The sequence below is a fragment of the Arachis duranensis genome, chromosome 3, assembly GCF_000817695.3.
Source record: "Arachis duranensis cultivar V14167 chromosome 3, aradu.V14167.gnm2.J7QH, whole genome shotgun sequence".
Classification (NCBI taxonomy): Eukaryota; Viridiplantae; Streptophyta; class Magnoliopsida; order Fabales; family Fabaceae; genus Arachis; species Arachis duranensis.
The window spans coordinates 6,567,297-6,592,822 of NC_029774.3; the positions used below are offsets into that span (position 1 = coordinate 6,567,297).

General features: G+C 35.7%; 2 protein-coding genes and 1 pseudogene across 3 annotated transcripts; all 3 read right to left on the minus strand.

Annotated features, from left to right (window-relative positions):
- Positions 1 to 8,146: 8,146 nt before the first annotated feature.
- On the minus strand, positions 8,147 to 12,767 carry LOC107477188 (endoglucanase 5-like). The gene is given in 12 exon segments (XM_016097168.3): positions 8,147 to 8,691; positions 8,886 to 8,930; positions 9,076 to 9,120; positions 9,211 to 9,354; positions 9,357 to 9,417; positions 10,262 to 10,425; positions 10,541 to 10,664; positions 11,220 to 11,384; positions 11,482 to 11,568; positions 11,681 to 11,881; positions 12,175 to 12,387; positions 12,487 to 12,767. Coding segments are annotated over 12 exon segments (1,752 nt in total). The 5' UTR covers positions 12,700 to 12,767; the 3' UTR covers positions 8,147 to 8,401.
- Positions 12,768 to 13,795: 1,028 nt separating this feature from the next.
- LOC107477228 (TMV resistance protein N) lies at positions 13,796 to 19,345 on the minus strand. Of its 2 annotated transcripts, none has more exons than XM_021137502.2 (6): positions 19,190 to 19,345; positions 18,540 to 19,056; positions 16,709 to 17,807; positions 16,336 to 16,605; positions 15,426 to 16,208; positions 13,796 to 15,338 (listed from the first exon to the last, which is right to left on the minus strand). In XM_021137502.2, exons 2-6 carry the CDS (start codon positions 19,043 to 19,045, stop codon positions 13,842 to 13,844), a joined length of 4,155 nt encoding a protein of 1,384 aa, XP_020993161.1. In that variant the 5' UTR covers positions 19,046 to 19,056; positions 19,190 to 19,345; the 3' UTR covers positions 13,796 to 13,841. The 2 variants fall into 2 exon arrangements, with proteins under 2 accessions (XP_020993161.1, XP_020993159.1); XM_021137500.2 differs by having other exon boundaries at positions 19,141 to 19,345.
- A 444-nt stretch (positions 19,346 to 19,789) lies between these two features.
- On the minus strand, positions 19,790 to 24,752 carry LOC110278393 (disease resistance protein Roq1-like; annotated as a pseudogene).
- Between the last annotated feature and the right edge of the window lie 774 nt (positions 24,753 to 25,526).

Below are 25,526 nucleotides of genomic sequence, written 5' to 3' on the forward strand. Positions count from 1 at the left end.
CTCCAGAAACCACTTCCAATTCTCCGTATTCTCGACATCTACAATTGCCCAGGCTATAACATATATGTGATGATTTGCGTCCTGACCCACTGCGGATAAAATCTGGCCACCAATCTGTGTTTTGAGGAATGCCCCGTCTAATCCAATCAGTCGCCTACAACCCGCCTTAAATCCATTCTTGCACCCACTAAGACAAACAAACATCTTCTAAAATACCACTGTACCTTCTGGTTGTGGAATGGTGCCAATTCTTATTGTTGATCCTGGATTACACTTTAGAAGTGTTTCACCATAGTCCCTCACCATTGCATATTGGGCATTCTCATCTCCGTACACAATAGCTCTAGCATCTGCCAATGCTCTAGAAATTGAATTTCTATTCAACACCAGGTCACACTTAGACTTGAAATACACAGCTGCCTCACATTGTCTAAAGTTTGGATACTTCCTAACTTTTTTCACTAACTTGTTAGTCAACCAATTTCTATTCGCAGCTCTGTTAGTGGCTTCTCTAGGACATGTGTGATCGTCGTTGAATGTTTTAATCTGCCAGCATGTTTCCTCATGGTCCCTTGAGGCATAAACTACCCATTTGCATTTCTCAACCTTGCACACAGCCCTACATCTGACAGCCTCATTCTTAATAAACTGAATTTGTCTGCCTTCTTGAATTGTAAACTCCCTCACTGCCTCTCTGAATTCATACTTTGTATTAAACTTCATTCCTACTTCAAGTTTCAAATCACCAAACCGAATACTATCTCTAAATACTGAAAAAACATCATCAGCCTCTTCTTCTGAAAATTCTTCTTCTGAAGGGGGAGGAGTCTTCAGCTCCTCAGAGTGCCAGGAGTTGGCTCCATCAGACTCTGCACCTGGGTCCAAAGCGTTGTCAAGCTCCTCATCTCCTGTGACAGGGACTTGTAAGAAATTTAGGTCCACCTCCCACTCCTCATCATCCACCACCAATGCATCTTCATCATTAATTAACTTCCTTTTAGACTTTGCAAAAGCCTCTGCAGGTGCATGGCTCAACTTAAAGTTTCTTGCCTTGCCTTTGTCAATTTTTCCATCTGTGTCATCACCACTTGAGCTATCATCTCCTCCAGGTTCATATGAACCATCTTCTGTAGTGTGTTCATCTTCAGAAGAAGACAACATTACAACTTGTTTTTTCTTGGGACCTTGATGGACTTGCCTCACCCCTGAAGCAGATCTTGTGCAATAGGCTTTGGTTTTGTGACTGGGCTTTGAGCTTCTCTTGGGCTTGGACATACTTTTGGACCCGGACTTAGGCTTCGAAAAAGATATACTGTTGGATTTGAATTTTGGATTTGAGATGGTATTTTTCTTGGACTTAGTCTTTGGGCAAGTTAGAGGAGTCTTCATGTTAAGCTTTGCAGTAGCAGTTTGGTTAGCATTATTATTGGTTCTGGATTCCTTGATGTGGGGTGTTGGGTTATTAGCACCATGATTTGTTGGTTCTATGTTGTTGGGTGGTGAAGTGTTATCAGCCAGGGCAATGGGTTTATTGCCATTGTTAGGATTAGAATTGGATGTGGTTATGGGTTCATTGTTGTCAGACAGAGGGCAAGTAGCTTCTTCATGGATCTTGCTTGCTAGGGGTTCATTGCCAGACATTGTTACATCTTTCTCATTAGGCTTGGCAGGGCTATCTTTTTTGGGTTCATCATGCTCAGCTTCAACATACAGAACAATCTCCTTCCCCTCTATTAATTCTGGTGATGACACTGCATGCTCAAAGTAAATATCAATCAGTCCATCATTTTCTTGAGCCATGAAACACATCTCTCTTAATTCATCATCAGAATTCAGAGCTCTTAAACCACTGTCTAGACTCCTCCTAGGCACATGCCACCAACATTCTTCTATCTTATCATATCCTAGTCCTTTATAATAATTCCTCACCCATAATACATCCAAAGTATCTTGATCAACGTCACCAACACAAGCCTTCTTATCAGGGGAATAAATTGTTATCCCATTCTCATCTTTATGAAACTTTCTCCCATGGTGGAACATAATATCTGACACAGCATCCATCTGCATGGTTCAAAAGAATTTATTTTAATCAACAGTAACACACACTGATAACTTTTAGACACTTTTCATCAATAACAGTCATAAAAGCCATAGAAAATATCATAAAAAAACATCATCACTCATGCGAAGGTGCTGATGCTTCCACCATTGAAACAGAGCATAAAAAGAAACCCCCAGACACAGTTTCACAAAACATCAAAACAAAATCCTAACACAAAATTAGCTTTAAAACTTGTGAACCGACAATATACAAAACACTTAATCATGATCAACAACCATCACAGTATTCCATTAAATTTGAAAAAAAAATCTTATCCTCACTAACCTCAGTGACGACACAGAAGAACTCTGTAGTGGCAAACGAACCCAAATTAGAAACGACGTCGTTTCATTGGGTCCAGCGTGGCAACAAATGGCCACGTCACTGACGGCGTTAGTGCTCCGGTGATGGAAATTGGGAGAAGGACTAACGTGGTGCACTTCTTCGAATCTGGGGGACTAATTTAGTGCAATTGGGATCTTGAGGACTAAATCAGTGCAACTCGTCAATCTCAGGGACCAAAGTGGGGCTTAACTCACACACAAACCACAATTGGCCCATTGGCTATATGTCTCACAAGTCATAACCCCTTCCTAATTTGTGAGGAGAGTATTATCACTAGTTAACTACATAAAAGACTTATCTTAAGGACAGTACATCTTCTAAAAATGCTTAAAAACACTATTGTAACTCCAACGACCATAACTTGCACAAGCCTCATGAAGCAGCTAAACATACCTAAAGCTTCCAAAAACCAAACAATGCAATCCATCAAACACAATTGAGGGGCTCTCAAGGAATGAATAAGACTCAAGATGTCCAGAGAAAGGATTTGGCTTAGGAAATCAAAATTCCAACCTCTAGTAACATCTATTTCTATTAAATCGACCAAATAATCAACATTATTAATATCCACAAGGTCTAACAGATTGTTAACACAAGGGATCCAATGATCTTTCTAAACAGAATTTGTTGATCATCACAAATTCTCCAAATAAGATTTTGGCATAACTTACCTTAAATTTGGTAAATTCCTTGCCAAGTACTACAGGATGGGGAATGCTTTTTCTAACCATTGAGCTTTAGAGAAATGCAATTCAAGCTATATCGGAAGTCATTATATTTCACTCAATCATGAAAAAAGTAAGGAGGAATGTTAGAGGGTTATCCGAATTTATTGTTTTTAGCCATCAGTTAGTCATTAATATTCAAAAATATGTGATAAAATATATTGTTGGATTACTAGACTAAAAGAATTGAGTTGATAGCTAAATGATGGTAAAAAATAATATATTATGATAGCCCCTAACATTTTTTATGCCGAAATATTTGGAGTAGGAAGCATATCTTCTGACCGAATATTATATTAGAATAAAGCTCTACATCCAAGCAAATACTTAACCAAGTCTAACCAAGTTGTTATAACAACTTTTCAAAGCACGCGCCTTTGAATAATACTAACATTTTCCTTTTTCGTTATCATCATCACCAATAATACAAACATTTTGCTAACATCTTTATTAGTTCTGATTTTATATGATACAATTATTAAATAATTTCGATTTATTTCTTAGTTTATCTCGGTTTATTTGTGTGTTAATTAAGGTTCACTTGATACTCTTGATAAGTATTGACCAAATTTTGTATTTTTTAAGTAAACTTTTAACTATTTGTTCAAATTTGAATCGAATTCGGTTCATTTGTGAATTGAGTTAGGTTTACTTGATACTACTTTTAAGTATTCACCAAATCTATTATTCCTTAAGAAATTTGGTTCATTTCTTAGTTTAATTGAGTTCATTTACATGCAAAAATGAATTGAAATGTGCTTTTCTTGCTGATTGAATGTTTATCACTTTTTGTTCGAATCTGAACTGAATTCGGTTCATTTTTTAATTGAGTTAGGTTCACTCAGTATTACTGTTAAGTATTCACCAAAACTAAACCAAATTTGATTTATTTCGGGATCCAAATGAACCTCAAATAAAATTAGAAAAAGAAAAAATGCAGCAACACAGCAACAATAAAAGAATGATAATTGAGAGAAAATATACGAAGAAAAAAAGGGAACGCTAAAAAAAAGAAGGAGAACGACGAAGAAGAAGAAGGAAGAATGCAAAGAAGAAGAAAGAATGCGAAGACAAAGAAGGGAAAAGCGAAGAAGAAGAAAGAACGTGAAGGTGAAGACGAAGACGAAGAAGCGTTATTGAAACGCACGTGTGTACACGTGGATGTAATGAAAGTGATTATTATTGAGTTTGGGCCTACTTAGTTGGACTTGGATACAAAAATGCTTGAACGTGTAATTGAGCTCATTATATTATTGATCTAAGTTGTTATAGATTTAGTCAAAATTTGAAATTGCATAATATTTTGCTTTGTAGTATATTTAAGAATTCAACTCTAAATCATTTAACTTACTTTATTTGGAATAGTAACAATAGTAACCGTGCATTAGCCTAGTAACAATTTTTTTTTTAAAATTAATTTGATTTGAATAAATTAAATTAAAAATAAATAATTGCATTTGTAATTAATTATATAAAATTAACTCCGCCTATGTTACACTTGCGGTACATAGCCTGTCCCAAGTCTAGATAAAGTAGAAGGGTTGTGTTAGGTCTTCGACAACCAATATAAAAACTTAGTTGAATCTTCATGACATGAATCAAAGACATTATTGCGCTAAAGCTAGGTCGTTGCCCGGAAGCAACGCGCTGTATGGTTCGAGTACAGTATCAAATGAGCAAGAGCCGCTACATCAGTGTCCGGATGTAATGTTAAAAGAGCAAGGGTTTCTGCGTTTCTGTGAACGGACGAGGGTAAATAAGCTAGTTCACAAAGAAAAAAGAAAAGGTCGGAGCGATAGAAGGTTGGGATTTGGGACATGGAACATAGGCACCCTAACAGGAAAATCGACACCTTGACAAGGAGGAAGATTAACATTATGTGCATACAAGAAACAAAATGGGTTGGTGCGAAGGCTAGGAAGTTGGATACTTCTGGATTCAAACTTTGGTATACATGAAAGGTAAAGAATAAGAATGAGGTAAGCATTATTGTGGATAAGCAGTGGAAGAAGAACGTAGTGGATGTCAAGAGGGTGGGAGATCGGATTATCTCTATCAAACTTGTAGTGGAGGTAGGGAGGTACTTTTCATGTGATTAGCGCCTATGCACTGCAAGTGAGTTCGAACGAATAATACAAGATAAGGTTTTGGGAGGATCTAGAGAGTTTGGTCCAAGACATACCTTCGAAAGATAAGATTTTCTTCGGAGGAGATTTAAATGGTCATGTTGGAAGAGAAGTGACTGGGTATGGAAGTATTCACAGAGGCCATGGTTTCGGGGTGATCAATGCCGAGAGTAAAACTATTTTGGACTTTTCCTCGACCTTTGACCTTTTCATCGCAAATACATATTTTAAAAAGAGAGACGAATATCTTATAACCTATAAGAGTGGCATGATAAACTCTCAAATCGACTTCTTCTTGTTGAGGAGAGTTGACCAAAAATTTTGCATTAATTGTAAAATTATCTTGAAAGAGAGTTTAACAACACAACATAAGATACTCGTCGTGGATTTTTGCATTGAGCAAAAGTTAAGGAAAATACATCATACGAAGAACCCAAGGACGATGTGGTGGCAAATGAAAGGTGAGAAAGTTAAGGAAAATACATCATACGAAGAACCCAAGGACGATGTGGTGGCAGATGAAAGGTGAGGAACAAAGAAGCTTCCTAAGACGGGTAGGAGAAGAAGTAAAATGGGATGGAAATGGAAGCGCAAAGGAGATGTGGAGAGAGATGGCAGAAGTTATCAGAAGAACAGCAAAAGAAAGTTTTGGTGAATTTAAAGGGATAGGACCAGGAGACAAGAAATCTTAGTGGTGGAATGCGAATGTACAAGAAAAGATAAAGGTAAAAAGGGAGTGCTTTAAAGAGTGATCTTTGTGCCGCAATGCAGAAAATTGGGAAAAATATAAGGCGGCTAAGAAAGAGACAAAAGTGGCTGTAAGTGAAGTAAGAAAAAGAGTATATGAGGGTCTCTACCAATCTTCAGACACGAAAGAAGGAGAAAAAGGTATATATGGAATTGCAAAGGCCAAAGAGTCGTGAAAGAAGAATGAGAGATTTAGATCAGGCTAAGTGCATAAAGGATAAAGACGAAAAGATGTTGGTTCAAGAGGAGAAGATTAATGAAAGGTGGAAGAGTTACTTCTACGAGTTATTTAATGATATGCATAAGACTCTTCCGAGCCTTGGTCGATTATGCACAAGAGAAGAATATAAAAACTTTTACTACTACAGAAGGATTCGAGATTTTGAGGTAAAAGATGCTCTAAAACAGATGAAAAATAGCAGGGCGGTAGGACCTGATAATATCCCAATTGAAATTTTGAAGGGCTTTGGTGAAAAATGTATCAATTGGTTAACCAAACTTTTTAATGAGATTTTAAGATCAAAGAAGATGCCTGATGAGTAGAGAAAGAGTACCTTGGTACCTATCTACAAGAATAAGGGAGATATACAAAGTTGCAAAAACTATAGAGGGATTAAACTCATGAGTCATACCATGAAGTTATGAGAAAAGTTGATAGAACAAAGATTGAGAAAAAAGACACAAGTAATAGAGAACCAATTTAATTTTATGCCACACAGATCCGCCACCGAAGCAATATACTTGTTAAGAAGGATGATTGAGAGGTATCGTAATAATAAAAAGGATCTACATATGGTGTTTATTGATTTAGAAAAAAGCATACGATAGGGTACCAAGGAGGTTTCATGAAAGGTTTTAGAAAAGAAGAGAGTAAGGATCGCATATATTCATGCAATTAAAGACATGTATGATGGGGCCACAACAAGTGTAAAGACTCAAGGTGGTGTGACAGAGTAATTTTCTATTGATATAGGATTATACCAGAGATCTTCCTTAAGTCCATACATTTTCACATTAGTCTTTGAAGTACTCACAGAGCACATCCAAGAGTCTGTGCCATGATGCATGCTTTTTGCCGATGATATCATCCTTATGAGAGAGTCAAGGAAAGACTTAAATAAGAAGTTGGACTTATGGAGAGAAGTTCTGGAAGTGTATGGTCTGCGCATAAGCCGTAGTAAGACGAAATATATGGAATGTAAATTCAGTCTGCGAAGGGAAAACCCTCATATAGAGGTGAAGATTGGAGAAAACATTCTACGAAAAGTCAAAAGTTTTAAGTATCTTGGATGCCTCATACAGAATAATAGAGAGATTGAACAGGATGTAAATCATAGGATCCAAGCAGGTTGGTCAAAATGGCAGAATGCATCTGGTTTTATATGTGATAAAAAAAGTGCTTTTAAAACTTAAAGGTAAATTCTATCACACCGCTATAAGACCGGCTATGTTTTATGGTACAGAGTGTTAGGTGGCCAAAAGGGAGCACGAACATAAGCTAAGTGTGGCAGAGATGAAGATGTTGAGATGGATGAGCGGTCATACGCGATTGGATAAAATAAGGAACAAATATATAAGTGAGAGAGTTAGAGTAGCACCCATTATGAAAAAGATGGTAGAATCGCGTCTCAGGTGGTTTGGATATGTGAGAAGAAGACTGACAGAGCACCTAATCAGGAAGGTGGATGAGATGGAGGATGCACAAGGGGTGAAAGACAGAGGAAGACCTAAGAAGACCATCCATGAGGTGGTCAAACGAGATCTACATGTAAACGGTCTCGCTGTAGACATGATACATGACAGAACTCAATAGCGTCGTCTGATTCATGTAGCCGACCCTACCTAGTAGGACAAGGCTTTGTTGTTGTTGTTGTTGTTGTAATTAATTATATAAAATTAAAACTGATTTATTATATAATATATCTTTTAATTATTCTATTATTAAATACAAAACTCCCAATTTTCACAACATACAATATATAGATAATAGATTACTTATTTCTACAATAAAATTCACTTGTCATTGTTGATTTGATCATTAGTTACTTGAAATGGATCTAAAAAGACACAAGTTTAGTCCACTATACAGTTTCCACCTGTGTACCAAATTTAACTGAGTTTTCATATATTGATTGCTTGTAATAGCAGACTATACATTTCAATATTTTTTTTTTTTACTTTGAGTAGTAAGGTAATGATCTGACAGGTTGATATTAAAAATTTACAATCATGGAAGTAGCAGAAGTTTAACAGTCAAATTACAAGTATAAAAAAAAGGAAAAAAGAAACCCTTAATATGGCCGCTTAGGATATCAAATGTACTTTATACTTCCAATCCTCTCTACCAAAAATGATCAATGGAAGCTTTGAACACTGATCTTTGCTTGTGGTCCTTCTTGAACATAAACAAACATACACTCTGAGTCAGGATTCAAGACATTGAGCCATTGTGGAAGTTCATAAATGTTCTTCTCATTTGTTGGAGATAGACCCCATATAGATCCTGAGAGATTCTCAATCACCAACTTGAGATCTGTTATTGGCTCCAAAGAAGTGTTCTTGATGATCACTCTGTGGCGGTAATAAGTTGTAGCCCCAACAGTCCATGAGCTAGTAATTGAGTGAAGGAACTCAATTGGTGCACCTGTAACACAACCTTATCATTCTTCATTCATTGTTTGCAATTAAAAAACCAACCACGCTATACGAAGATAAAGAATCCGTCACCAAATCAGTCGCTCATATAAAATACATCGAAAATGAATTAACTAATACATATGTTTATACACAAATACATGAATCAACTCAAGCAGAGGGCATATATATATAGGACCTTACCTTCTAATGTTTTAGACAATGATGTTTTCCATGAGCTTGTGGTATCTGTCAAGCCAATAGATGTTAGATTAATATAGATGACTATAAACATAAAAAAAAAGTGAAGACTTAATTCTTTGATTTTGTCATAGTTTTATCATTCTTTTGTACAATGTTCTAGTTCATCATCTATTTTGACTTTGTTACTCACTTGGTGTTTTGGGGTGGGGCACTGATGATTCCTTATGGTAGTAACCTGTGACAATTAAGAAAAAGTGCTTGGAGCTTTATAGAGGAATATGCAAACAAGTGAGTAGATTATTGCTTAGTGCAGAATATGGCTCACCTGAATTGCCATATAAACTCTGCAGCTTAGCAAAGATGCCTACAAGAGGAGCTGATCCTGAAAGTGTAGGCTCAGTTTGTTCATAATTTGATCTGTCATCAGAGAACTCATCATTTTTATCAGGACCACCCACAAAGGCACCATAGATGGTCCAGATCCAACCAAGTAGCTCATACCCTCAGGGTTTTTGCCAAGGATGTAATCAGCCTGTGTCGACCAAATTCCACAGTTTCAATGGCAGAGTTAGCTGTGATATTGTTAATAGGACTTGAATGTTTTTGGTTCAATCCAGTAGTATTAGAAAAAACTACAATTGTGTTACAAGGCCAGCACAATCTATTATTTTCGACCAGCAGTTAGCTAACAAGTTTACGAATATCAAAAGAAAGTCCAAATGCACCAGCAAAGTGCTAGTATAAATATAATGTTTTTCTCAAACACAGAGTTGAAACCTATTTTGGCCCCTAAAATTTTCGACCAGCCTCAATTTTGACCCTCAAATTTATAGTTACCCCAATTAACACCCTCAAATATTAGATTGTAACCCATGTTTGCCCCTGTAGCTATCTCCGTTATGGAGATCTGATGTGGCACGATAAGTTGATAGAGTGTGTATCCACGTGGCACCCAACTTGCCAGAATAGATGTGTGATGAGTGAATGACGTGGCAAAAGTTGAATGAATTCAATTTCTCCAGCAAAGTCTCGAACATATTGGGAAAAGAGGGCTGCAAATTGAGTTCATTCAACTTTTGCCACATCATTGACTCATCACACATCCATTCTAGCAAGTTGGGTGCCACGTGGATACACACTCTGTCAACTTAACGTGCCACATCAGATCTCCGTTAGCGGAGATAGCTACAGGGGTAAGTGTGAGGCACAATCCAATATTTGAAGGTGTTAATTGGGTAACTATAAATTTGGGGGTCGAAATTGAGGCCGGTCGAAAACTTCAGGGGCCAAAATGGGTTTCAACTCCAAACACGAATATAAGACATAAAAAACACTGGTAGGACAAAACTCCAATAGAATATAGTTATATGACATGCCTGTGATTTTGCAAAATTGAGGAGCTCCTGAGGCTGAACTTGTCCATCTGGACAATTAATCTGAGTTTTTGCATCTGATAGATACTTAGAGTAAGCAACCAAGAGAAATGCAGAAGAAGAAACATACTGCATGTTGTTCCATTCGCGCACGTATACTAGACCACCTATTAAGCAATGAATTCCATCAATAGAATCTATAAAAATCGCACGTATACTAGCACACCTTATATGTACACATAAAGCAATAGTTAGAAATGATGTTACCCTTTAGTGACTAACCTGGAGTCTTCTGGACATTGTAACCATCATTCTTTTGCAAGGAAGCACAGGTAAAATAATCTGCCTTGGCTTGGTACTGCTTCAGTGTAGAGGCATATGAACCAGCCTTTCCTTCTAGTAACACCTGCAAATTGGATTCAACCATTTATTTGCATGTTTCTATTGAACTATAATTGGTACACACATTTGCATGTTATAACTATCATAATACAGCCCCTCACGCAAGGGTATTTTTTTACAGTTTGAGTGAATTTTGCATAGGTTTTTAAATTTTTTTTTTGTCTTATGCTAAAATTTTTTTTCAAAGATTAAAAAGTATCGAATTTTTTACCTTTTCGCTATAGAATCTCTTATATAATGTTATGAAATCACCTGTTTTAAAAACTTAAACTAATGGAAAGAAATACATGAATAGTTATATATCTAATAAGAAAATAATATTACTTAAATGGATTTTAGTTTAATGGCTTAATAAATAGGGAAGGAAAAGGTTATTCAAAAATGCTATTCGTGCACCAAAATCAGTCACTAAAATCAGCCATCAATGTATTTGTGTATAAATACATGTATGGTTTAATTTATTTTCAATGTGTATTTATATTCCAACATACATTTTATACTTGTGGTTAATTTTGATGTACACGTAGCATAGTCGAAGATTATTCTAGTGGTTGATTACCTTCGACAAGAGGATTTGTACACCGGCATATTTATTGTCCCAAGAGAACTCCTTCACTGCCCAGCCAGTTCCACCCATGTACACAGCATTGTCCACTACATACTTTAGGTAGTATTCATCATCAGTTGCTTGATGCAACCATGCTGCAGCCCATAATAGTTCATCCTTCACATCAAAAGGTTATTTGATTTAGGCTTGTGCATTGTAAGACACAAATAGGACTATAAACACACAAAATAGAGGAAAAAAATTGTTTACTCACTGAGTAACCGGAAGAAGTGTAGAATTGCTGAGCACTAGTTATGGAATCATCATATAGACCCCTGAACCTATCTGCAAATGTGAAGAGCTGCCACAAAATATATACAATAACATCAATAAAGCTCCTTTGATGATTGATCAAACAACTTTTAAATGTTGCATCATGTATTCCTTTCAAGTGTATAAGTGATTTTGGTTACCTGTTTTGCATGAATTAGGAGAAGATTAGAGTAAGAAGAGTTGTAGGGCTTGAAGGCTATGGATGCTGCAGCCAATGCAGCTGCAGTTTCACCTGCAATATCAGAGCCAGGATGCTCTTCATCAACTTTATAGGCAGTTCTTGAAGTTGTCATGTCTTCAGCACGCTCCCAGCAATAGTGATCCGAGGCTCCATCCCCCACCTGAAATTCCCATGGCAAACCAAAAATTCAAAAGCATGTAGTTGTCTTCGTAGAAAGTTGTTAGTTGAAAATCGTGAGATGATTTAACATGTTTGACTAAATTGTTATCTAACAGTTCTCAACTATGAATTTTACTGAAGACAACTGCATACGAGTCTTCACCTATAAACAATGCTATGAAATAATTGAAATAATAGTTTGATCTTAACAACAAAACTTGTGTCACAAGTAATTTAGCATCCAAAATTTTATAACTGAACAACAAATAATAGAAACTATCAGTAGCATTTTACCTGTCCCCAAAGAACATTAGGCTGAGGATGTGCTTTGAGGAAGTAATCAGTTCCCCATTTAATGGCCCATAAAGTGTGTCCCATTTGGTTCAAGTCAGTGATCTCTTTTCTGAACTCAATGGCTCCCCATGCAAGCATTGTCACACTATATGCCATTGGCAGCCCAAACTTCACATGATCCCCAGCATCATAGTACCCTCCCACAAGGTCCACCTGAAAAACATAAACAACTATAATATAAAACATTTAACACAAACAAAATCCATAGTGGGGCTCAAAAAATACAAAAATCAATTCATGGGGACAACTCACTCCTTGTGAAAGTCCATCATTGAGGCCAGAATCACCACGCCACTTGACTCGCTGCTGAGGTGGCAATTTACCAGACCTTTGAGCTTCAAAGAACATCAAGCTCTTGTCAACAGCATCACCATAGTTGAAGCTTGAGGAGTAGGCTAAGCTTGCCCCTAAAAATAAGCCTAAGTGCAACAGTAGTAGTGTTATGATGCATAAAGAGATGTTCATGATGGTTAGAAAATGAGAAAGAAAACTACTGTGACCAAATGAATGAACCAACAATGTTTCTTTCTTGCTTGCACCCTTATGCATGCATTGCAAATACATGACAGTTTCTTATATATATAATATAACACAACAAAGAAGAAAGAAAGAAAGAAAGAAGAATCATTAATCAAGATCAAGGGATTTGAGACTATGTTATGCTATGTGGTAGGCATCACGTTGTCATTGGCGTTGACATTGGACTGTGGACACTACACACTACGAAGAGGTTCTCACGTTTTGACGTGTTAACGTGCTTGTTAATAACCAAATATATAACACTATTTCATATCTACGCCCCTGCCTTCACATTGTTTAATCTGAACCTTACTTGGATATGGATATCATGCCAAATGTTTATAGGTACTACTACTAGAATATAATATTTAATTATTCTATCCAATCATAGTATATATCACAAATTAAACACCATGTATTGTTTTTGGTGACTAAACAGAAAAAAAAAGAGAAAAAGAAGCAAAACAACTAGCATTACAATTCAATTTAATAGAATGAAGGGGAGGTGGAACCCAATGCAAATACCATCTATTGTTTGACTATCTATATCCTTGGCTCTGGATTTAGTCGCAACACAGAAAACAAATGAATGAAAAGTTGGTAGGTGTTTAGAAATGGAAAAGTCTCTAATATTTTTATACGAACACCACAGTATTTTTTTTATTTCTTTCTTATTCTTCACTTCTTCATCCATTATCTACAATTTTTTTTATTCTTTTCATTTTTTAATTTTTAATTTTGTACAGAATATAAAATAATATTTTTAAAAAATTAAAGAATTGTGAAAGTAATGACAAAGGAAAAAATGAATAAAAATGAAAGAAAATAAGTAAATTTGTAGCGTGAAATTGAAAATGTAGTCATGGAGAAATTTATTTCTTTCTTTGACTATGCTACATAGACACCAAAATCAACTATCAAAATCAGTTATTAATATAAAATATATATTAAAATATAAATACATATTAAAAATAAATTAAATCACATATATATTTATATACAAATACGTTTTTAGTGTAAGAATAACATTTTTGTTCCATCTTACATATGCTGTTATAATTAGCTAAAAAATTTTCAAGCTGAGGCGACTATCCTTCCACTTCCCCATCATGATGCCTTAATATTGTCCTGTCCGGAAACCACTCCGAGCTATAATCGTGGTTGTTGTCCAAGCCACTGTCTTCTCCGACAGTTATAAGCCTCTTCAAATTTTGCACCACAATTTGGAGGTTTGGTGAGAAAGGAGCATGATGTGAAGAGATCGCCCTTGTCACATCCAACTGCTTTTCCCTCCATTCTTCTTCCTTTTCTCTCATCTTCTCTCGTCTTCTTTTCGTTTCAACCTCCATCTTCATCACACTCCAATCAAATTCCCCCATCCACGTCTCTTCAACCACTTCTTTCTGCCGTCTTTCCTCTATCCACGTCTCTTCCATCTTTTGTTTTCCCTCCCTCCACCTCTTGCTCTTGTCCTCCTCTACGTTCTCTACCTCTTCAATCTCTTCCATTTTTATATCCTCTCTTTGACTCAAACATGTCTCTTTCTCTGCCTTCTGCTGCCTTTCCTCTATCCATGTCTCTTCTATTGTCTGCCTTCTATCCCTCCACCTCTTGCTCTCCTCCTCTTCCATGTCCTCTTTCTCTTCAATCTGTCCCCTTTCTCTCCCCTCTCTCTGACTTTCACACGTCTCTGATCTCTCTTTCTTCAGCTGGTCCTCCTCCACCATTATGTTCTCCAACAACTCTTCCATATCTCTCTGCATTGCTTCATTTGCCATACTCTCCTTCTGCCGTCTCATGTCTCTCTCCATTTTTCTCTCTTCTTCCCAGTTTCTCTCCTCTTCCCTTAGCCTCCTCTGCCTCCGTCTCCATTGATTCCATAAAACTATCCACCATGAAATACTTCTCGCCCTTCTCACCTTACAACAGCAAAGCCGCTTCTTGAAGCTTGACAATAATGCCGAACAACAAAGGCTACAAGTTCCAGGGGAACGATTATCATGATTTGAATCATCATCAGATAATTCAGGGGATGACCATTCTTCCTTTCTACTTGAGACTGCCGCTAGAGTTTCTTCCTCCATCTCATCACTTGGTGATGTTGTCACAGCCTCCAGGAATGACTTTTCTTCTTCTTCTTCATGATAATAAGGACACGGGAATTGTATATCATCCATGTTTGTTTCATTCTTGTACACATAAACTCCCCACTGTCTTAAGTTCAAGCCTGCTTCACACTTCACCTGCACTGCCTTCCAATCATTATCATGTCCAAGACGCACATCAAGCCTCTTCCACTCCTCATCACTGAATAGTAGTCGCAGGTCACACAAGAGCACATGATCCTCTGCAAGAGCAAAACTATGCCTTTGAGGGCGCTGGCTGTATATATGCTCATCGTCAATGAACAAATGCAGACTAATATCTTGGTAGTCCATTTTGCCAAACTCCAACACTAGAGCCATTACAGGGAACCTGCCACGTGCCCATAAGAAGGGGATCCCTCCAGAGTCACAGTAGTCCAACCATTTTGGAAGTTGTGTCTTCGGCATCACAATTTGCAATCCTTTTATCTCTTTGCGCATCTGTGATCCCAGACAGGGATAATAAGATTATAAGGGCCTTATTTTGCTAAACAGAAGAAAACAAGAGAGGAATTAAAAGTAATAAACCTGTGACCATAGCGTGGATGATGAGTATGTCCTTAAGGAATTGCAGTGTCTTGCATATACTTTTTGAATGCTAGAAGGAAGTGCTAAAACATATTTAAGGCTTAGACAGTAACTAACATCAAGACTTGTCCAGAAAAAGGAGTGTTTAAACGGGATTTTCTCAAAGCAGTTTGAGGACACAATTAAGTCTTTTAAATAGGGAAACATCTGCATAATTTTCTCAAGGTCATCATCTGATAGACTTGCATTGCTAAGATGCAAACTCATCAAACGATATTCTAGAAGAAAAAATGTATCTACATTTAATGATTTCCGAAGTTGAGAACACCCTCCAATCTTCAATGTTCGAAGCTTTGGAAACCATCCTGTAAATACACATTGAAGTTGCTTACAATTTGTCATGTCTAAATATTCGAGCCCACAAAGACTGCTAGCGAAAGATAGCGGAAGCTCTCTAATAGCAGTATGTATTACAGAAATCTTTAATAGTTTATCCATGTTTTCTCTCAACCTTGGCAAATGCGTTAGTCTTTTACACAAGTCAAAAGAAAGATATTCAAGAGATGGTAGAAAGATTTCTGGTAGAAAACTCCTTAGTTGAGTGCAGTCTGAAGCACTCAAATAAACAAGTTTAGAGAGAAATCCAACTGAATTATGAATCTTAACTAATTGCTTGCATCCGTCAAGTACCAAATCTCTTAAATTTGGGGCTCCAGACACACTAGGAAATTGAGTGATGGACTGGCAATAGGAGAAGTTCATGTAAGTCAATTGATCAAATTTCTGCAAAACATTAACAAGAATTTGCATTTAGAAATTCATATGTAAAATATTTCAGATTTAAAAATCGAATAACCCTAGATCATAATGAAGTATTTTTTTACAAAGAAAAGAAGACGAGCAATTGTACCTGAAATGGCTTCTTTAATACAAGAGAACTACAAGTTAAATTGAAGGCAGCAATTTTACTGGGATTAAATCCTGCTGCTGGAAAAGATGTTGAAGGGTACCCTTTCCAATCAACAAGTCTTAATGTATTGGGAAGACGAATACGCTTTGAGGAGAAGCTTGCATTGTGAACAATGAGAACTCTAAGTTTCATCATTTTCTCCAAGGTATCATCACAGCAGTTGACTTCTCCATAGCAATCTAGTTTCATTCCTTCAGTTTTACTATTTTCCTTTACCAAGAGTAATTATATGCACTTCATTAAACATACTCTTGTACTAGCACTAACAAAAAAGAAAGCAAATAAAGAGAGCTGTAATGTTCTTAGTTCTTACCCTATTTTCAGTTAGTACTTCAAGAACATCTTTACAAAGCCATAACCTACTGCGTTCACCAGACTCTTTTGGTGCCTCTTGCTTCACAATCTCTCTACCCATGTCTTGTGTTAGATCATGCATCCTCAAGTAACCATTTTCAATGGTTATGAGAGATTTATCAACTAGTATTTTAATACCACTGTCTGTGTAAAAGTCACAGCCATCTAGTATTCTTTTAACATATTTCAATCTCTGCCCATTGAAAAAACATGCAATGTCAAGGAAAATTTCCTTTTCATTGCGTTCAAGACTGTCATAACTTATTCTAAGAATATTTTGGATATCTCCATGAGGATTCTTCTCATATTTGTCCAAAGAAGACTCCCACACTTGCAGATCTTTACCAATCAATTCTGAGCCTATGACTTTTAAAGCTAATGGAAGACCTTTTCCATAACGTATTGCTCGATTCGACAAGTCTTCATAGTTTCTAGCAGGAGTACTCATCTTGAAGGCATTCTGACAAAACAACTCAAGTGATTCTCGATCATTCATCATTTCCATTTCATAAATCCTTCTGATCTGATGAGCTACCAGCAAATGTTTATCTCTTGTTGTTACAATGATTCTGCTCCCAAGACCAAACCAGTCACATCCTCCTGCTAATTCTTTCAACTGTTCTATCTTGTCAACATCATCTAGAACTATGAGAACTCTTTTTGTGCTGAGATTGGCTTTTATTGTATGTATTCCTTTTTCAACACTGTCCAACTTGATCTTTTGCACCCCAAGAGCATCTGACAGGATCTTTTGTTGCAGGAATATTCTCCCCTTGTCTTGGTTGGAAGCTTTTCTGACATTGGAAATAAAACAAGCACCCTCAAATTCATTGCAAATGGAGTTATAGAAAACCTTAGCGAGTGTTGTTTTGCCAATTCCACCGGTTCCGATGATCCCCAACATGAAAGTGTTCTTGTTAGACTCAATATCTAAGAGTGACTTCAGTTCTGCAACTCGAAACTGCAGTCCAACTACATTCTCCTCCAAAGGTATCTGTTTAGGAGAAATTTTTGTGGCGGCCTTGCAGACAATATCTTGAATGAACTTGAATTCGAACCTGCAGAGTGCAGAGCAGATAAAACATACAAATGGCTTTCAAATCATGAAGTTCATTCTATCTTTTCCTAAAAAAAAAACAGATAAATCTTTAATATTCTTTCTCTTTGGCGATTTCAAAATAGTTTATACATGTTTAATTTTCCTACAATTATTGCTGGTTGTTTTTTGGTATAAATGTAATATTAGGGATTATAAAAATATGATTTAGCTCATAAAATTGTACATATAAAGATTATCGTTAATGAAAGTTTTTTTATTTAATATATATAACAAATATATTGAAAATGTAATTTCTTTTATAAATTGAATTTTCAAATGATAACTTTAAAATGTACTTTTAAAATATATATTAGCTAAATTCATAAAAGTAGTGAGTAATTATCCAAATCAGTCCATGAAGTTTTTAAATTCCGACATTTTAGTCCATCAGATTTCAAAATACACAAAACAATTTTCAACGTTTATCTCCGTCAGATAATATAGTCCCTTTCTAATTTGATCCAAAGAGTGACATACAAAACAGTTCCCAAAGGAGAATGTTAGAGTGTAAAAATATGGAGAGTTGGCTAATATCTATTCAAATACAAGACAAAAATTAAAAAAAAAAATGTTGACCACCTAACATTTCTCTCATAAAAAGTAGGAGTTGCAATATCATTTTCCTGAAAAAATATTTCATATTGAAATTGAAGTATATATCACATTGTACCGCTGTAATTGTATTACTTACCCTTCTTTTAAATGATATCCTGTTATGTTAGATACTCCAAGCAAGGCCGACTTCCACTTCTGCACCTTCTCGGAGTAACAACCAAACTTATTTTCATGAGCAGCCATGGCAAGCCTATAACTGTTTCTCTGATGCCGTACATCTGAAGGCTCTATTTTGTAGAATATGGGAAACACAAGCTGGCCCTTTTCCCCCTGACACTCGAGGATCTTGGCAAGTTCATCAAGACACCAAGTGGAATCTGCATAGTTCTCGGAGAAAACAACGATTGAAACCTTGGATTCTTCAATGGCCTGAAAGAGTTGAGGTCGAGTCGTTTCTCCCACCCTCAGATCCTCGCTATCCATGAAGGTTTTGATTCCCTTGCGGCACAAGGCATAGTAGAGATGACCGGTGAAGGCGTAACGCGTGTCTTCACCCTTAAAACTCAGAAAAACATCGTAACTGCTGCTGCTGTTGCTGATGGTCTCAGAACCAGTTTCTATTTCTTCAACTGGATTTGCCATCACTATGTGCACTGATAAAAATAATAATAGCAGTAAGTAGAAGCAGAAGTTAAAGTATTGTAATGATGTGCTCCTTTAAATGATTCACATCTCACCATGTAAACATTTTTATATATTAATGAGTGAATTGCCTTTCGGATTTACCAACTTAAATATTGGATTGTACAAGGCAATGGATTTGTATGTATTAGCCAACCAGCTGTTGCAAGATAAACTTTTGGAGGCATATGCTGTTTGGTAGAGTTCATCCAACATCCAAGAACAATGAATCAATGCCCATGTACCTTCAACACTGACAGATCTACAAAATTTAGTTATTAATGACAAAAATAACATAATTATTTTTTTAGTTAAAAGATCAAAGTTATTTTTTTGGGACAATGGTCAAGCTAAATAAATCATGAGACTTAAAATATAACAAAATTATTAAGTGTTATTAAATAATGTTTATTTTAGGAGTCTTTATAATAACACATTTCTGTTTTATACTTCATATACCTGAAGTTTGCAATGGTTGTTATGCTGTCATAGTATTCTTCATGGATAAGGTACAAAATTTCAATTGATCAAAGACTTCATTCTAGAGAGAGAGATCATTTATTCATTTATTTAAAAATGATTAACAAAAAACTGCATGCAGGGTGAAGGTTCTCTTCTCTTCAATAAGTCAAGATATTGATAATTATTAATTCGATTATTGATATAAAGAGATCCTCCTTGTTCAATTTACAAATACACACACATTTGAAACGTACAAAAATCTACTAATTTACTTAATTGATATATTCAAAATATATTTCTTGAAATCGGAAATTTTGATTATTAGTCAGCATATGAAAGTATTTGTTCGGCTTAGCCAATAATGCAAAACGCAAGTCTATACAGAGAAATGGACTTGTCAAAGCGTCACTGAATCATGATATAATGCTACTAACAAATCAACAATTCTGAAGTATGTTCTGGCCAAGTTAGTTAAACCAGCCACAAAACACATAAATGCAAATATAAGGATAGGTTGGCAAGATCTTTTTCAAAGAAGCATTCTAACTAGAAGCAATGATTATCCTAATATGTATATAGAACAGGAAAAATGAAAAGAAAGACAACTTTTCTTCATCAGAAAATGCAAATTAATAACCCAATGAATAAAAATTAAACAGGCCAAGTGTAGAGAGAATTGGTCACCCAACCTTGTTAACTCATTATATTGCAACATGGCCACATGCATGTGTTCTATGGGGGAACCTTATTACTTTAGTGTCCTCTAAGCTTCGATGTCTGACTCCCCTTCCTCTCCATCATCCTCATTTTCGTCCTCCTCATCTCCGTCTTGTAGCATTAAGCTCAAGCATTGGTCTTCTTCTATTGGAGCCATAAGCCTCTTCAACTTTTCTACCACAGTTTGGAGGCTTTCTGGGAAGCTAGCAATGATGGCAAGTTCCTCAGCAGAAGATAATCTCTTCTTCGTCAAACTCCCTGGACTACGAGGTACACTCTCCAACCAGTATTTTGGCGACCCACTAAAGCGGATACCTTTCATGCTTGTTTCTTCCTTGTAAACATACACTCCCCATTGAACTGGGATGATGTCTGGTACACACTTCACCTTCACTGTCTTCCATTTGTTACCATGCTCAGCATGTGCATCAAGTCTCTTCCACCCCTCATCACTGAACAATACTCGTAGGTCACACAACAACACATGATTTTCGGCAACTGTGAAATTATGCGATGGTTGGTATGCAGAGTAATCTCTAGAGTCAATGGACAAGTGCAGACCAACAGGTTGATAGTTCATTTCTCCAAACACAAACGCCAAAGCCACAACAGGGAACTTGCCACGTACCTCGAAATTCAGGTACTGTGGATAGCCCTGCCAACTTCCATGATAGTCCCACCATTCTGGAATCTCTGTATTGGAAGTTGGCATCACAACTTGTAATTTATGTATCTCTTTGCGCACCTACACATCAAATATATTGCTTCAGTATTTTTCTCTCTCTTCTTTTTAATCATTATGTTGGTTAAAAAGATATGAAATGATTTCAAAGTAACAAACCTGTGCCCATAGCATATTTGTTGTGTTTGCACTTAAGAAACTGCAGTGTCTCACATCCACTTTCCTAACACTAGAGGGAAGTTCCGGAATTTCTTGAAGATTTAGGCAGTAACTCAAATCCAAACTTGTCAAGTAGGACGATTCTTGAACGCATGCTGGAATAGATACAAAGTTGTTTGATGAAACATTTAAGACTTCCAAGTTCGGAAAACTCTGCATAATTACATGAAGATCTTCGTCACATAAACTTGCATGGCTTAAATGCAGAGTTTTTAAACTTGGACGGCACTCTGCAGTAGTTGCAAGGCTTTCTCTGAATCTTGCAAATGATCCACCAAGTTGAGGGCATCCTCCAACTTTCAATGTGACAAAATTTGGCAGCATAAATAAGCTGCTTGGAAGATAACCAAGTTTCTCGCAACTTGTCAAATCTAAATAGAGAAGTCCTACAAGATCAACAAAGGAATCTGGAAGCTCTTGAATAGCAGTAGCTTTCAAACAAATCTTTAATGGCTTATCCATCTTTCCCACTATGTCTGGGAAGAGTCCAAGTCTTCGACACCAGTTAAAGGAAAGGTGCTCTAGTAAAGGCAGACAAATTCTTGAAAGAAACTTTCTTAATTTAGTGCACTTTGAAGCTCTCAAATATGTAAGGTTTGGGAGAAATCCAACTGATTCGTCAAACCTAACCAAGTTTATGCATCCATTGAGTATCAATTTTCTTAAACTTCGGGCTTCAGATACATTAGGAAAATGAGTGATTGATTCACAATGGGAGAAATTCATGTAAGTCAAATGCTTAAAGTTCTGCAAACAAAAATAAATAAATTAAAAAAGGTAACAATATATTATATGAATTCCACGAATCCAACCATTGAATTGAGACACTTAACCATATAGATTAATCATGTAAAATTTTATAAAATTGGGAAGAGATTTAATATGTTAAACACTACTTTATTTTGACATAACACAATTTTGTAATATAAGTCAAGTCTCGTCTTTGGATTATTTGTCTATTATTGGTGCCATTTTGAATTTTCTAAAATTTGCTAAATTAATCACAAAGGTAATATAAATATATAAAAAGTTGTCTAATGGTGTAAATTAACAAGAATTACGCATAGTCTAAATGGATCCTTGTGTATAAATTTCGAGTTTTAGAAGAAAGTAGTCTGCACAATAAAAAGCGAACCTTTTATAAGAAGGGAATCAGACAACTAGTTGTACCTGAAACGGCTTTTCCAACATGAGAGGACTATGACGTAAACTTAAGGCAACAATTTTTTTTAAGTTGGACGGAATAGAATTTGAAGGGTACCCCTTCCAATCAAGCAGCCTTAATTGCTCAGGTAGAGGAATAGTCCGACATGAAAGGTTTGTGTTCCGAAGAATGAGAATTCTAAGTTTCTTCACCTTTTCAAAGGCAGTGTCAGTCCAATCATGTTCTTCACATTGAACAAGCTTTATTCCTTCAATTTTTTTATTTTCCTGTGAAATAAGAATATGTCACATTAAATGTTATTAATTTTGAGGAAGGCTTGAAGGGGGAATAAAATAAAACAAAACTTTTCAGAACTTTTCCAATGTGTATTGATGGGAGGAAGACAAATAATTAGAATACCCTGCATCTGACAGGAAAAAGTCAAAAAGCTAAATAAGAAAGAAAGTTTGTGTAGTTCTCACTTTATCATCCGGTAGTAGCTCAAGAACATCTTCATGAAACCATAATCTGCTGCGGTCTCTAACTTCTTTTGGTGCCTCCTGCTTCACAATCTCTCTACCCATATTCTGTATTAGATCATGCATCCTCAAGTAACCATCTTTGATAGTTACGAGAGATTTATCAACTAGTATTCTAATACCATCTTCTGTAAACATACCACATCCATCTAATACAATTTTTACATATTCCCATTTCTTCCCATTGAAGAAGCATGCTATGTCAAGAAAAATATCCTTTTCATTGCCTTCAAGACAATCATAGCTTACTCTAAGAACACTTTGAATGTCTTTAGGAGGATTCTTCTCATATTTGTCCAAAGCAGACTTCCACTCTTCTAAATTTTTATTAATCAAATTAGACCCTATAACCTTTAAGGCTAATGGGAGACCCTGGGCATAATGTATTGCTTGATTGGATAGGTCTTCATAGTTTGCTTTGGGCCTTCTCATTTTGAAGGCGTTCCAACAGAAGAGCAGTAGAGATTCAGGGTCACTTAGCAATTTCATCTCGTAAATCTTTTCGATTTCATGAGCTGTTAGAAGATATTTATCCCTTGTTGTTATAACAATTCGAGTCTCCTGACTAAACCAATCACATTCTCCTGCCAATGCTTTTAATTGTTCTGTCTTATCAACATCGTCAAGAACTATAAGAACTATTCTGAGAGGAGCATTTTCTGTAGATGTACTAGGCCCTCTTCTTGATCTGAAATTTTTCTAACATTGAAAAGAAAACAAGCACATTCAAACTGGTCGCAGATGGAGTTATACAAGGCTTTGGCAAGTGTCGTCTTTCCACTCCCACCAATTCCAACAATCCCCAACATGGTATTGTTATTATAGAACTTTGTTTTGGGTGATTCGCTACTGGATAATACCCTGTACCAAGAATATAGATGTGACTTCACTTCTACAACTCGAGTTTGCAATCCAACCATATGATCCTCAATAAGCAATTGTCTTGGAGGTATATGAGTCAATGCCTTGCCTACAATTTCTTGAATAAACTTGAATTCATACCTGTAGATGTTCAAACAGTTTTCGAATATTGAGATTCGTCATTGAATGATCATGCAACATTTTAATGATAATCTTTATAAGTCAGTTCTAACTTCTAATAAAGGATTTATTTAGTTGACATTAAAATAATTGATAAGTCAATCTTCACTTATATGACCATGTACACAAGATAGCGATTCAAATCAATATAGAAGTACCAATTAATGAAAATTAAGGATATCAATTTGTAATAGTTAATAATGGTATAGTTATATTAATAGTCAAGCATACCATTACCACCCATCCTCACAATTATAAGAGAATTAAAAATGTGATTTAGAGTTTAGACACTAAAACAATCGGGGAGAAGGTATTTATTACTTACCCTTGTTTTAAATGAAATCCTTTCATGTTGGATGTTTCAGCCAAAGCTTCCTTCCATTCTTTCACCTTCTGAGAGTGACAGCCAAACCTTTTTTCATGAGCATCCATGGCTTCCTTGTAAGTGTTCCTCTGATGCCGTACATCTGAGGGCTCTACTTTGTAGAAGACCGGAAACACAAGTTGGTACCTTTCCCTGTGACACCGAAGGATCTGGACGAGTTCATCAAGGCACCAAGTTGAAGCTGCATAGTTTGTTGAGAAAACAATAATGGAGATCTTTGAGGCTTCAATGGAATGAAGGAGTTGAGGTCGAATTGTTTCTCCTGTTCTGAGATTCTCATCATCGATGAAGGTGTTGATTCCGTTGCGGCAGAGAGCATCATAGAGATGACCTGTGAATCCATGACGCGTGTCTTCACCCCTGAAACTCAGAAAGATGTCGTAGTTAGTAGCCATGGTCTCAGAAGTTGAAGCTGGATTTGCCATCCCTGTAAATGCATTTACAAGCAGAACGTTGAATGAGAGTAATTGACTTCACTAATTCTAACTTAACAACAGTTCATGAAGCACAAGTATAACGTTAATCTTTATTAGTTTTGATCAAATAGTGAAATTAGTTTTAAAAAATTATTCATTATTTAAATTAATCTTTAAATTTTTTTAATTAAATTTATTTTCTAAATATTTTAACTTAGTTTAGTGCATCTGTCATTCTCAACATCAAAATTTATTGATGTGACATATAAAGTAACATTAAAAGATAGTTAATACGACAAATTTATAAAATTAAATTAAATCAATCTTAAATTAAAAATTCCAATGCTTTAAGTTCTCTTCTTAATTAAATTTTAATTTGATATAATTTCATAAATTTATTATACTAATAGTCAATTAAAATTCCTATGTGTGTTGTAGTATCACTTAACATATCATATTAACAAATTTTAACATCATTAATAAAAAATAATAAAATAACTAATGCAATTAATTTAAAATCTTTAAAGAACAAATTCAATTAAAATAAATTTTTTGGGGGACTAATTTAAAGAACGAGTACTTTTTCAAAAGTAAATTTAATTTACCGTTATTAGTTTAATATTGTTAGGCGACAGAATAAAATTTATTATTTTTAGCTAAAGTAAATTATATAGTAAATTTTTATGAGATTCAGATAGCAATTTTTTTTTTAATATAGTAAATTATATTTTATTAATTATTAAAAAATAAAATACAAAGATATTTAAAAACAGAACATAAAAACAGGTGAATTTTTTTTTAAATAATACATTAAAAGAATTCATCCAAATATCTGGT